This window comes from Populus euphratica, unplaced genomic scaffold (assembly GCF_000495115.2).
Source record: "Populus euphratica unplaced genomic scaffold, PopEup_1.0 scaffold954.1, whole genome shotgun sequence".
NCBI classification, from domain to species: Eukaryota; Viridiplantae; Streptophyta; class Magnoliopsida; order Malpighiales; family Salicaceae; genus Populus; species Populus euphratica.
Genome location: NW_011500367.1, coordinates 61,348 through 76,569, shown reverse-complemented (window position 1 = coordinate 76,569; position 15,222 = coordinate 61,348). Strand labels below are relative to the sequence as shown.

The 15,222-nt window shown below is 28.6% G+C and overlaps 1 protein-coding gene across 1 annotated transcript in view; it reads left to right on the top strand.

The window, feature by feature from the left end:
• The first annotated feature begins 3,359 nt into the window (after positions 1–3,359).
• LOC105114112 (uncharacterized) overlaps positions 3,360–15,222 on the top strand; it is a 61,273-nt gene continuing 49,410 nt past the window's right edge. Inside the window, exons 1-3 of the mRNA XM_011010536.1 lie at positions 3,360–3,646; positions 6,230–6,337; positions 8,571–8,647. Of these exons, the coding sequence (XP_011008838.1) occupies positions 3,412–3,646; positions 6,230–6,337; positions 8,571–8,647 (420 nt within the window). The 5' untranslated portion in view covers positions 3,360–3,411. The remainder of the gene's footprint in view (positions 3,647–6,229; positions 6,338–8,570; positions 8,648–15,222) is intronic.

Below are 15,222 nucleotides of genomic sequence, written 5' to 3'. Positions count from 1 at the left end.
TGACGCAAGGATAAGCACCACGGACAGTCCAACAATGGCAGGACTGTTGGTGTTTCTGTTCCATCCAAACACCGAGCCAGAAGATAAGGATAAGAGTCCCTCTCAAGGTCTGGTTCTATAAAAAGAGGAAAGGAGAAGCCAGAAAGGGAGGAGGGAAACGGAGAGGAAAAAACACAGAAAACAGTGGGAGAAAAACAGAGGAGGAACCCGAGAGAGAGAAAAACAGAAGGTGGAAACAGAGAGGAGGAAGCGCTAATCGGCTAAGGGACAGTCACCTCGCGTCTTCGTCTCCAGAGGCACGCCCAGGAAAGACTTCTTTCTCCTGCCTGTTTAATTCATTTCTAAGTTGGCAAAACAGTGCAAGGGGCATTACAATTACCTTCACACTGGAGAGCACGCGTGACTTAGTTGTCTGCTACCTGGGCCGGCAGCAACCAGCCCTGGCCAGCTGAGCCCAATCCAGCCTGCATGATTAAAGTAGATCCAGTCTAGCAAAAAAAAAAAAAAAGAAAGAAAGTGGGTTAAATCAGAGCTTTAAACCCAGTTATCCTAAATTGTATTTATTAAGAATGTATTTATCAAAATATAATTTTATGTGTTGAACATCATTTTTTTATATATATATTTTTTAATTTAATATTTAGTTAAACAAGTCTTTTTTTGATATTATAAAATTTTAAAAATATTTGACGATCTTCTTTAATTTATTTATGGGTCCCTTGCATGTCAACTTTTTTCTTTGCATTTTGTATTTTTTTTAGCTATGTGCTTAATCTGTGGTCTACTATTGTTAAATATAAATTTATTGTGCAATATTTTTTTTTTATTTTTCTAAGAAAAAGACAAATAATAATAAAGAATAAATAAATAAAAAATAGTATAGAAAATTTCTTCGTTAAATTTATTTTTTATAAAAATATTTATTAATGCTAGAGTCAGAAGTATCATATTTTTTTTATTTATACGATATTTACTAACGACAAAATTAAAAATATTTATAGAAATTATTCATTAATGTCAGAGTTAAGAACATGAATAAAGAATTAAAAAGAAAAAAAAGAGAACAAATTCTTGGTAATTTTAGACAAAATCAGCAATACAATCTGCCTTAAGCAGGATGTTTAAGGGGTGATAACATCTTTCTTTTTGTGTAACCAGTCTTGTACCATAAAATCTCTATTAACTAGTTAGGGTTCTTAATGACCATAATATTAAATAGCAACTTCTTGAATAAAATATTTTTATCTAAAAAAATAAGATATTAGATATCTATTTTTTTTTAATCCAAATTAATTTTTAATCGGTTAGCACAATATCAAATATGATAATATATCTCTTTCATTGTAAAATAATTCATTTCTAAGTTGGCAAAACAGTGCAAAGGGAATTACAATTACCTTCACACTGTAGAGCACGCGTGACTTAGTTGGCTGCTATCTGGGCCGGTCGAAACCAGCCCTGGCCAGCTGGGCCCAATCCAGCCTGCATGATTAAACTAGATCCAGTTTAGTAAAAAAAATAAAAAAAATAAAAAGTGGGTTAAATCAGAGCTTTAAACCCAGTTATCCTAAATTGTATTTATTAAGAATATATTTATTAAAATATAATTTTATATCTTTGATATTTGATTAAATAAACTCTTTTTTAATATCATAAAATTTTAAAAATATTTCGTGATCTTCTTTGATTTATTTGTGGGCCTCTTGCATGTTAACTTTTTTCTTTGCATTTTGTATTTTTTTTTAGCTATGTGTTTAATATATGGCCTATTATTATTAAATGTAAATCTATTATGTAATATTTTTTATTTTTGTAAAAAAAGAGCAAATAATAATAAAGGATAAATAAGAAAAAAATGGTATAGAAAATTTCTTCGTCAAATTTATTTTTTATAAAAATATTTATTTACGCTAGAGTCAAAAGTATCATATTTTTTTGATTTATGCGATATTTACTAATGTCAGAGTTGAAAATATTTATAGAAATTATTCATTAATGCCAGAGTTAAGAACATGAATAAAGAATTAAAAAGAAAAAAAAAAAGAACAAATTCTTAGTAATTTTAAACAAAACCAGCAATGCAATCTACTTTAAGTAAAACGTTTAAGGGGTGATAATATTTTTCTTTTTGTATAACCAGTCTGGTACCATAGAATCTCTGTTAACTAGTTAGAATTCTTAGTGACTATAATATTATATGGCGATTTCTTGAATAAAATATTTTTATCTAAAAAAATAAGATGTTAGATATCTATTTTTTTCTAATTTAAATTAATTTTTAATCGGTTACCACAGTATGCAAATATGATAATATACATCTTTCATTATAAAATGTGTAGAATTTGCATAATGTAACAATACCCTTTTCTTGAAGAGACTCTTAAAATTTCTAATGAAAGTTTTTCGCTCTTTAATCCAATCTCTTGCATTGTTATTTAACAATTTATTTATTTATCTAATATTTTTTTATGATTTTAAATTAAATTATTTGCTTCAAGTTCAAGATGGACGCTGATACTAGTTGCAAAGGTATCGGCTTAACAATGATTCTTTTCCCTTTTCTTTTTTTTATTCCTTTCTCATTCCATATTGTATTTTATTTCTGCCTTCGATTCTTTAAAAGGCATCAAATTGCTTGGCGTACCTTGTGATGAAAATGAATGGCATTACCATTCTGTGCACTCAAATGAACTTTTGGATGCTAATGTATTGAGATTGATGCTTCTACTGATTCCTCATGTAAATTTGCCGCAAATATCTCTGCTGAATATAATAAATTATGCTAATCTTGAATAGTAAAAACCAATCCCCACCTAATATTTTTAGATGTCCCTTCAATTTCACATCCTCGTCCCCACCTCGCCTTTGAAGCACCTTACCTTTAAAGTTGATTTGCTTGTTTCCATCCCAAGTTTTTTTTTTATGTATAATATAATTATCAGTAAAAATAATTAAATAAGGGTGTATTAGTTTATTTAATATAAAAAACTACTAAAAACAAATAGCTGTAGCATCTCAAGTTTATTTAGAAGAGTGTTTGAGAATATTTGTTTTTTAAAGTGTTTTTGTTTATAAATATATTAAAATAATATATTTTTATTTTTTAAAAATTTATATTTACTACTAGAATATTAAAATAATTTACAAATATAAAAAATTAATTAGATGTTTTTCTTTTACCACCCTTTATCTTACGAGGAAACGCAAGCAAGAATGATTCTTGACATTTTCTGTAGAAAATCACGTGAAAAGAAAAGAATAAGAATAAAAAAAAAGTAAAGAAAAAGAAACCTTTGCTCGAAGGGAATTACATAACTGTCAAGAAGTCGCACACCACGTGCACGTGTGTTGATGCACTATTTAATCATCACTCACAGGCTAAGAAGAAGCAGAGAGCAAGAGACGCCTACAATGTACAAATCAGAGCTTCAAGCAGTGTGCCAGCAGAGAGGATGGGAGTTGCCTACCTATCAAGTCACTAAGCAAGGACAAGATCACAAGCCTCTCTTTTCAGCCACCGTCACCGTCAACGCCATCTCCTTTTCCTCTCCTTCTCCCTCTTCTTCCTCTAAGAAAGCTCAAAGCGACGTTGCTAAACTCGCCTATGACCACTTCTCCCTCATCTCCTCCTCCCCACCCCTTTCTGGTAATTGAATTCGTAATTCGGTCTCTTTTAATGTAAGGAAACTACTTCGTAAATTAATGTCTGCTTAAGAATCAATGCTTGCATAATAACATTTGATTATTATAATTTATTTATATTTAGATTAATTAATTATCATTTTCATGTTGTTTTTGTTAATAGAATGTATTGAATGATTGATTCATAAATCATTCTAGTGTTGCTTATGCTTATTTACACTGCATCAAGAAATTAATAAACTGATGTTATGCTGAAGTTTCTGCCGGCTGGTCGTGTGGAAGCGCTGCGGAGAATACTTGTCAATCTCATGAAAATCCAACTCCCCTGTCAGATGCAAATCCAACTCTCCTGTAAAATGAAGCCGGGGCAGTCGCCAAGACTGATAAGAGTTTTGGAGGGGAGGGCAAATTTAGTATTGATTTTTTTCCTTACAAAATCATTACCGTTTCTTAGTGGTGGAGTAGAGTCAGTTGGATGTGCTTGATGCTCATGCATGGTTGCATTCCACAGTGACAACCATTTGTTATGGGAACAATAGGTTTTCCTCCCTAGATTGACAGGCATGAAAACAGGTTATATGCACAGCATGATCTAGAGTTTTTTTTTTGCTAAATCAGTTGTCTCTATGGCGTCAAAAGATTAACCAACCTCCTTTTTTAAAAAAATAAAATTGTTCGTATTCAGCTTATGAGAAAAATGAAAGGAACTAAATACTAACCATTACCACATGGCTGAGCTGCCATATATAACAGAGTTTATGATAATTCTTGATTGTTGAAGATAGGTTAGATCGCGAATCTTGCTTTCCAGGCATACTTGTGGTGAAAACCTGCTTTGACAACTTAACCTTGTGTCTCATTCAATAATTTTTTTTTTTGAAATATAGAACAGAGGAAAACATAAGAATTTCAACTTCAATTGTTCCATCTGTCTTTTCTTTGTTTATTATTGTTATTTTATTTTAACATAATTAAAAAATTATTTTTTTTAAATGTAGAAGTGTTAAAGTAATAAATAACCTGGTAAAACTGATGTCAAACAACATGAAAATTAACTATATAAACTATAAATAAAAAAATTAAATAATAACAAAAAAGGAGTTTAAAAGAGCTTTGAGATGTGATATTGATATAAGAATTTAAAAAAAATAATTATCAAGATTAGAGGATCCACTTTCAAACAAGTAAAGTATAGATTTTTTTTATTACTCAACTGGAAACCATACACAAATGAGGCTTCAATTGAATTATAAATTGTTAACATGATTACATTAGTTATCTTATTTAAATAATATTAATACTTGTAAATATTGTCAGGTATTAATAATTATAACTTATGTTAACAACAAATCAAGCTCCTTTTATAGTAAAAATGTCAGTTATACCATATGGTTGGGCTATGAAAGTGCCAAGTATTTGTTATACCATGTGTTATACAACACAAATATAGATTAACAATTTAATAAGAAAAGTATTAAAAGTCAACAAGATAACAAATGCAAAACATGTTAGTATCAAACATTAAGGTTTATGTTAAGTTTATACTATACTTATTCTTACACCATTAGTGTAACATTTTCACCCTAACATAATAAACTCACCTAAAAATAATAAAAAAAAGAGAAACATACATAAATAAGAAGAGAACATAATTATATAAGTATTGTAAAGGAAATGAAACTTGATATTAATGAAAGCAAAACTTAAGCATTACAAAAATATAAAGAAAGAGAGCAAGAATATAATCTTGATATGAAAACCAAAATACCTAAATGCATAGCAAATGCCTCCTTTTATAGGTCAAAATTTGAAAATATTGATTTGTTGACTAATTGTTGAGTTGATGGTCATACCTTGACTTTGTGACAATCCTTATCTTTTTGTTTGAATAAAACGTCATTGTTAACATCAAAATTTAAACAAACTGTCTTCATGAAAGTTCTATGAAATTATCTCAGCTTTCCAATAAAAAAACAAATGAGGTTATTTGGGCTTCTAGAACTTGAGATATAGGCTGAATAATGAATAGTATTTGGGTTGCAAGACAGATTTAGACTTCTCTTTTGATGATAAGATTTGGACTTCCAAAAGACAAAACTAAGTTTTAGATAATCATGAATGTTTTAGGCCTATGTTTTAACTTTCTAGTCGTATAAACCAAACTAAAATCCAAGATCTACAGCTTCAGATATGACTTAATGACTAAACAGTATTCCAGTTTGGACTGAACTAAGATCTCTTTTCTAAGTTTAGCCCTTTTTTTATCTTCTTAATTTCAGTAGTCAAACTAATCAATCAATTTTTTTATTTATGTAATAGACCTGTTTTTAAGATGAACATTTACTATAAATTAAAAGTATCTTATATTTATTGGATATGTTATTATAAAACATGCTCTAGTTAAGGAGTTATTAATGTTTCAAGTGCAAAATAATGATATAAAACCTTAATACAAATGCACTTTTATGTACAAATTATATTCCCTAATGAGCTTATTACTAGTCCCTAGTAATTTCTAGTGTTGCTTATGCTTATTTATACTGCATTAAAAAATTAATAAACTGATGTTATGCTGAAGTTTCTACAGGCTATTTGGGTGGAAGCACTGCCAAGAATACTCGTCAATCTTATGAAAATCTAACTCCCCTTTCAAATGAAGTCGAGGCAGTCGCTAAGACTGATAAGAGTTTTGGAGGTGAGAGCAAATTTTGTATTGATTTTTTTCCTTACAAAATCATTACTGTTTCTTAGTGCTTGAGTGGAATCAGTTGGATGTGCTTGATACTCATGCATGGTTGCATTCCAAAATGGCAACCATTTGTCATGGGAACAATAGATTTTTCTCTCTAAATTGACAAGCATGAAAACATGTTATATATATAGCATCTAGAATTTTTTTTGCTAAATCACTTGTCTATATAGCATTAAAAGATTAACCAATCTCCTTAAAAAAAATTGTTCGTATTCAGCTTGTGAGAAAAATGGAAGGAACAAAATACTAACAATAACCATATGGTTAAGCTACCATATATAACAAAGTTTATGAAAATTCATGATTGTTGAAGCTTGGTTAGATCGCGAATCTTGCTTTCTAGCCATACTTATTGTGAATGGACTCTTCCCCATGCCCAAATCTTAAAAAATAGAACTAGAGGAAGTCCTTTTAAGATGCTACAAAGCTTGCTTTGATAACTTATCTTGTGTTTATTTCTTTGTGTCTCATTTAATACTTTTTTTTGGAATATAGAATGAAGGAAAACATAAGAATTTCAACTTCAATTGTTTTATCACTCTTTTTTTTTGTTTATTATTGTTATTATTTTTGGACATGATTAAAAGATTGATATCTTCTTCCAAGTGTAGGAGTGATAAGTAATAAATAACTTGGTAAAACCGGAGTTGAACTATAGGGAGGTTAACTGTATAAACTACAAATAAAAAATAAAAAATAACAAAAAAGGAGTTGAAAAGAGCTTTGAGATGTGATATTGATATAAGAATTAAATAAGAATAAAATAATTATCAAGGTTAGAGGATCTACTTTCAAACAAGTAAAGTATAAACTCTTTTTATTACTCAATTGAAACCACACACAAATGAGGCTTCAATCGGATTATAAATTATTAACATGATTATATTAGTTATCTTATTTGAATAATGCTAATACTTGTAAATATTATCATGTATTAATGATTTTAACTTATGTTAATAACAAATCAAGTTTTTTTCATAGCAAAAGTGTCGATTATATTGTATGGTTGGGCTATGAAAGTGCTAAGTATTTGTTATACCAAGTGTTATATAACATAAATATAGATTAACCATTTAATAAACAAAGTATTAAAAATCAACAAGATAACAAATACAAAACATGTTCATATTGAGTTTATATTATACTTATTTTTACACTATTAGTGTAACTTTTTTACCTTGACATAATAAACTTAGCTAAACATAATGAAGAAGAGAAACATAAATAAATAAGAAGAGAACATAATTATATAAGTATTCTAAAGGAAATGAAAGGCATAAAAAAGAGATTAATGAAAGCAAAACTTAAGCATTATAAAAATATAAAGAAATAAAGCAAGAACATGTTCTTGATATGAAAACCAAGACGCCTAAATGCATGGCAAATGCCTCTTTTTATAGGCCAAAACTTGAAAATATTAATTTGTTGACTAATTGTTGAGTTGGTGGTCACATCTTGACTTGGTGACAATCTTTATTTTCTTGTCTGAAAAAAATCATTGCTAACATCAAAATTTAAATAGACTGTCTTCATGAAAGTTCTATGAGGTTATCTCAGCTTTCCAACAAAAAAACAAATGAGGTCATTTAGACTTCTAGAACTCGAGATATGGGTTGAATATTGAACACTGTTTAGGCTGTAAGATAAATTTAGACTTCTTTTTTGATGTTAAGATTTGGATTTCTAAATGACAAAACTCAATTTTGGATAATCATAAATGTTTTATACCCATGTCTTAACTTTCTAGTCATAGAAACCAAAATTGAAATCCAAGATCTACAGCTCTAGATATGACTTAATGACAGAACAATGTTTCAATTTGGACTGAACTAAAATCTCTTTTCTAAGTTTAGCCCTCTCTTTGTCTTCTCAATTTCAGTAGTCAAACTCATTAATCAATCTTTTTATTTATGTAATAGACCTGCTTTTAAGATGAACATTTACCATAAATTAAAAGTATCTTATATTTATTGGATATATTATTATAAAATATGCTCTAGTTAAAGAGTTATTAATACTTCAAATGCAAAATAATAATATAAAACCTTAATAAAAATGCACTTTTATGTACAAATTACGCTCTAACGAGCTTATTACTAGTTCCTAGTAATTTCTAGTGTTGCTTATGCTTATTTATACTGCATTAAAAAATTAATAAACTGATGTTATGCTGAAGTTTCTGCAGGCTATTTGGGTGGAAGCACTGCCAAGAATACTCGTCAATCTTATGAAAATCCAACTCCCCTTTCAAATGAAGTCGAGGCAGTCGCTAAGACTGATAAGAGTTTTGGAGGTGAGAGCAAATTTTGTATTGATTTTTTTCCTTACAAAATCATTACTGTTTCTTAGTGCTTGAGTGGAATCAGTTGGATGTGCTTGATACTCATGCATGGTTGCATTCCAAAATGGCAACCATTTGTTATCAGAATAATAGATTTTTCTCTCTAAATTGATAGGCATGAAAATAGGTTACATACACATCATCTAGAATTTGTTTTGCTAAATTAGTTGTCTCTATGACGTTAAAATATTAACCAACCTCCTTTAAAAAAAAAGGAATTGTTCGCATTTAGCTTATGAGAAAAATGAAAGGAACAAAATACTAACCATAACCACAACATATTAACCATAACCACATGGTTGAGCTACCATATATAATAGAGTTTATGAAAATTCTTGATTGTTGAAGATTGGTTAGATCGTGAATCTTGCTTTCCAGCCATACTTGTAGTGAATGAACTCTTCCCCATGCCCAAATCTTAACAAATAGAACTAGAGAAAGTCCTTTTAAGATGCTATAAAGCTTGTTTTGATAATTATCTTGTGTTTATTTCCCTTGTGTCTTATTCAATAATTTTTTTGGGAATATAGAATAGAGGAAAACATAAGAATTTCTACTTCAATTGTTCTATCAGTCTTTTCTTTATTTATTATTGTTATTGTATTTTGACACAACTAAAAAATTAATATCTTTTATATTCTATTATTCTAATAGTAATAAATAACTCGGTAAAATCAGAGTCGAGCTATAGGGAGGTTAACTATATAAACTACAAATAAAAAAATAAATAATAACAAAAAAGGAGTTGAAAAGAGCTTTAAGACGTGATATTGATATAAGGATAAAATAATTGTCAAGGTTAGATGATTTACTTTCAAACAAGTAAAGTATAAACTCTTTTTATTACTCAATTGAAACCACACACAAATAAGACTCCAATCGGATTATGAATTGTTAACATGATTACATTAGTTATCTTATTTGAATAATGGTAATATTTATAAATATTGTCAGATGTTCATGATTATAACTTATGTTAACAACAAATCAAGTTCTTTTCATAACAAAAGTGTTGGTTATACCATATGGTGTAGTTATGAAAGTGCCAAGTATTTGTTATACCAAGTATTATACAACACAAATCTAGATTAACCATTTACGCAAAGTATTAAAAGTCAACAAGATAACAAATATAAAACATGTTAGTATCAAACATTGAGATTCATGTTGAGTTTGTACTATACTTATTCTTACACCATTAGTGTAACCTTTTTACCTTGATAAAATAAACTTAGCTAAATATAATGAAGAGGAGAAACATAAATAAACAATAAGAGAACATAATTATATAAGTATTGTAAAGGAGATGAAAGGCATAAACAAAAGATTAATAAAAGTAAAACTTTAGCATTACAAAAATATATATAAAAAAAGAGTAAGAACATGATCTTGATATGAAAACCAAGATACCTAAACGCATGGCAAATGCCTCCTTTTATAGGCCAAAATTTAAAAATATTAATTTATTGACTAATTGTTAAATTAGTGGCCACATCTTGACTTGGTGACAATCCTTGTCTTTTTGACTGAACAAAACGTCATTACTAACATCAAAATTTAAATAGATTGTCTAATGAAAGTTCTATGAAATTATCTCAGTTTTCCAACAAAAAAATAAGGTCATTTGGGCTTCTAGAACTCGAGATATAGGCTGAATAATGAATAGCATTTAGGCTGCAAGACAGATTTAGACTTCTCTTTTGATGCTATGATTTGGACTTTCAAATAGCAAAACTGAGTTTTAGATAATTATAAATGTTTTAGGCCTATGTCTTAACTTTCTTACTATATAAACCAAACAAAAATCCAAGATCTACAGCTCTAGATATGACCTAATGACTGAACAGTGTTCTAGTTTGGACTGAACCATGTTTCAATTTGGACTGAACCAGTATTTCTTTTCTAAACATGGCCCTCTATTTTTTTTTTTAATTTCAATAGTTAAACTCATCTATCAATCCTTTTATTTATGTGATAGACCTACTTTTAAGATGAATATTTACTATAAATTAAAGGTATCTTATATTTATTGGATATGTTATTATAAAAAATACTCTAGTTAAGGAGTTATTGATACTTCAAGTGCAAAATAATAATATAAAATCTTGATAAAAATATACTTTTATGTATTAATTACACCCTCCAACCACCTTATTAGTAGTCTCTAGAAGTTAAAGCTTTAAAATAGAAAAACAATTTGCAAGTTTCACAAAGCTTTAAAAATATATTAATAAACCTTCATTTTGTACTCAATATATCAACATATAGTTATGAGACTTTTATTGAAAGAAAATAAAATTTTGTTCTAATGTTTAAGGTTAACTTCCTTGGGTTAAGATTATTATCCCTTTTTAAAAAAATATATATACATATAACTTAAAATATAATGCATCTTTAACTTATATAACGAGCTTTAGGTTAATGACTCACAAACTAATTGGTATTAGGACATTAAGTGATAAGACAACCCTATGAGCTCAGTGCCTTTTGTTGCAAATACTAAAATATAGATAGTGCAATGTTTGATTTCTTTAAACTTTTCTCCTTAACCCATGTAACAAGTTTTGAGCTAATAGCTTCCATATTAGCTGATTGTAGGGTATTAAGTGTTAAAACACCTATTCTGGTTTAATTGCTTAGGTTAGAGAGGCTACAAAATCAAACTTATCTATGTTTTTATTATTATTAATATTATTAATTTGTTTTTGTTTTTTTTTACAAAGTATATACTATATATTTTTCTTAGTTGTTGCTTTTAAAAAAAATATATAATTAATATAATAATCCAATATGCAACTCACAATCATATGTTAAAATGTGTGTGTGTGAAAATAAAATTTTAAAAATATTTGTTAAATAAGTATATGAGCAGAATCATGTGGTAATAAGACGAGAGTTTGTAAATCTGAATATTTCATAAGAAGTGTGTGATAGACCTTGTTCTAAATATTATAAATAACCATTAAAAAATATTTACAAAGATAGGTCTCAATAGTCAATAAAATTCCTTATTACTCTGCTATCCTAATAATAGTTTTGTCAAATAATTTTAATAATAGCAAAAATAGAGCCTTTTTTTTTAATGTTAACTATTACTCTTTCCCCCCAACCAAAATGAGACATTGTCCTCAATGTCCTAAGGTATAAAGATAGAGTATAGAAGACATAACCTTAAATAATGAACACTAACAATCATGAAACACACTTAAACAAATATAAAAAAACAAAATAATATGCTATTAATAAAACAAAAAGGCACAAAGTTCACAAACAAAAGCTCAAATCCAATCTAAGCTTTTTACTATCTTTTTTAGTTGACCAACTTATACAATTCATGAAGGGATTAATTACAAGGATGAAAGATTGTAGTTGGTCAATCAATTATTTACCAGTAGCAGTAGGGATTATGATTTGTTATGTTGAAAATGTTAGAAAATTCTATTCCACAGCATGATCAAGAACAAATAATAATTTATCATAAAAACCATTAATATTGAGTAAACATATAAGTTTATGGTGAATGTGAAGTTAGGTCCAAGAGAAAATATGAAAAATCTCTTTCAATGTGCCCAAACCACTTGGTAAAGCAATAAAGGTATTAACGTGTTTAAACATTGCATTTCTTTGATCATATATTATAGAGACTCGTAGTTCTTTTCCAATTATTTTTTCAATGATACCTCCTCTTGTTAAAGCTTTGGGGATGACCCCAAAACTTGAATGCCTCCTAAAAATACAGCTATTGACACACTCCCTCATTAACCCAAGGTTGCCTCCCCTATATACTAAATGAATATTTTTCTCAGCTAGTACCTGATTAAGATGATTTGCTGATTCTAATAACTCTATTTCCTTTTTAGGACTGGATCCAGCGAAAACACAAATATTTTTTATGTGCTAACTTGAGAAACCTATCATTTCTTCACACTTCTATATTTGTTAAATGTATGGATTGAGTAGAAATGAAGAGAATGAAGAGAATATTTTATAGATGAGAAATTAAAAATGCAATTATACTACTTATATGTAGGCCAGTTAAGTCTCACTCTCTCTCTCTCTCTTTATTTATTTATTATTTTATTTATTTATTTAAAAAAAAAACATATCTATGTACAAGTAGTTGTGATTGTAGATCATATCTTCCTTGATTTTATGTCCAAGAACGGCTTAAACACCCTTTATAGGTCGGGGATGGGCTTCCCATCTAGTTTTCTTATAAAATAGCAAACATGGTCTGTTTTAGTTAGATTTCCAAGACTATATCGAGCATGTTTTTTTTATGAAAATGAGATCATAAGTCATGAAATGCACAATGCATATCTCCACTAGGATATATCCTAAAAGTCAATAGAAGATTATCTAAAGACTATGTTTTGAAAGAAATCTTGACTTTGACATTTTTTGAAAAGCTTTGTAGAACACACGTGTGTTTTTAAACATGGTGGGCCAATAAATCCATATTATAAGATTTTTGCAGTTGTCTTTTTTATGAGAAATGACCCCCATATGCCTTAAAATAACAAAATTTAATGACACTACTTACCTCATTATCGGGAATGCATTTCTAAAATATTTGATCAAGATAATATTTGAATAAGTAAGGGTGATCCCAATAAAACTTCTTCACATCATTCAAAAACTTTCCTTTGTCTTCAGTACTCTAATGAGCTGACAAATCTCCTAAAGAAAGAAAACTGATATGATTAGCAAACCATGGCATTGGACTAAGTGAAAGTAAGGATTCATCATGAAAGTAATCATCGATTAATGGGATGTTAGATGTCGAATTTATTGTCAATTTTGACAAATGATTCATATCAATATTTTTTGTGCCTTTCTTGTCCTTGATTTCTTCCTGAGAATAAATCATTTGCAATTCTTCAGATTCATCAAACTCAGTTTTACTTAAAGTATATTCAAATTGATCATAAACCAATTCCTCAATAAGATCTACTTTTTATAAATCATTATCATCTCCAAGTTGCTTGCAAATGTTGAAAATATTCATCTCCAATATCATGTTTCTAAAAGATAGTTTTTTTAGTCCATTCCTATAACTAATCAATGCATTAGAAGTTGCGAGAAACAAACATCCTAAAATAATAGGAAATAAATTACATGTTTTAACAAGTTGTTTATTCAAGATAATGAAATCCACAAAATAAATAAATTTATTGACTTATACTAACACATATTTAACTATACCTCTAGACACTTTTATAGATCTATCAGCAAGTAAGAGAGTTACATAAGTTAGTTTTAACTTATTTATATTGAGACTCTAAAAAACTGAATATGGAAGTAAATTCACACTAGCTACAAGATCAAGTAAAGCTCTTTCTATTTTATGTTCTCCAATAAAGCAAAAAATTATAGAACAACAAGGGTCTTTATATTTCAAAGCATTAGTGTTCTGAAGAATGACACTTACTTGTTTGGTTAAAAAGACTTTCTTTTTCACATTCAATTTTCTCTTCACAATTCACAGATCTTTTAAAAAATTAGCATAAAAAAGTATCTATTTAATAGCATCCAGCAAAGGTATATTGATTCTTACGTATTTGAAAGTTTCAATGATTTTAGAGTTGTGATTGACTTTTCTTTATTTGGTCATGATATGAGAAAATGAATGTACTGATGCGATATCAGTCTTTTCTTTGCAATGTACAGATTCAACCCTTTCCTTACTCATAAATTAACCCATCATTTTTCTCACAAGGTTTAATAATGAATTTTTCTATAACCTTACCACTATAGAGAGTAATGACTAATTTGACTTGATCTATGTATTGGTTTCCAGAACTTCTTGCATTTGAATTATATTGTCCCTTGGGATTTTGTTGTGGTGAAGATGAAAACTTACCTTTCTTTTAAAAACCGAGAGCAGATGTGAGTTTTGCAAAAGTATCTTTTAGATCTGCTATGATTTGAGCATTTTGAGTGTTGATTGTCTTTTGCATTTTAATGAATGCATGCAATGTTTCCTCAAAATTTCTTCTAGAAGGTATAGCATAAGGAGGTGCATATCCATAAAAATTTTAGAAATTATGGTGTGCTTGAAATGGTGGCTATGAAGTTTGTGCATTTTTGTTATCACTCTTCCAACTAAAATTTAGGTGATTTCTCTAACCATGATTATATATTTGCGAATATAGGTTATGATTAGGCCTTTAAAAATTGTTTAAAGCATTAACATGTTTATGAAGGCATTCCTTAAAAGAAGGCAAAGTTGGATAGTCATTGGATGAGTGTTCATTGGTTTCACAGATTTGACACACAATGTCTTGCACAGATTTTAACTAAGCACTCTTTTTTTAATTCTAATGCCTCGACTTTTCTAACTAAAGATGCAAACTTGACTTAGAGTTTATCATCTTCCCAAAGGTTATGCATACCTCCACTAAATGTGTAAGGTTGACTTTTACCTAGTGCCTCATAAGTACTTGCGGTATCCTAATTTTAAGCATTTTCAGTTAGTAAGTTTAGG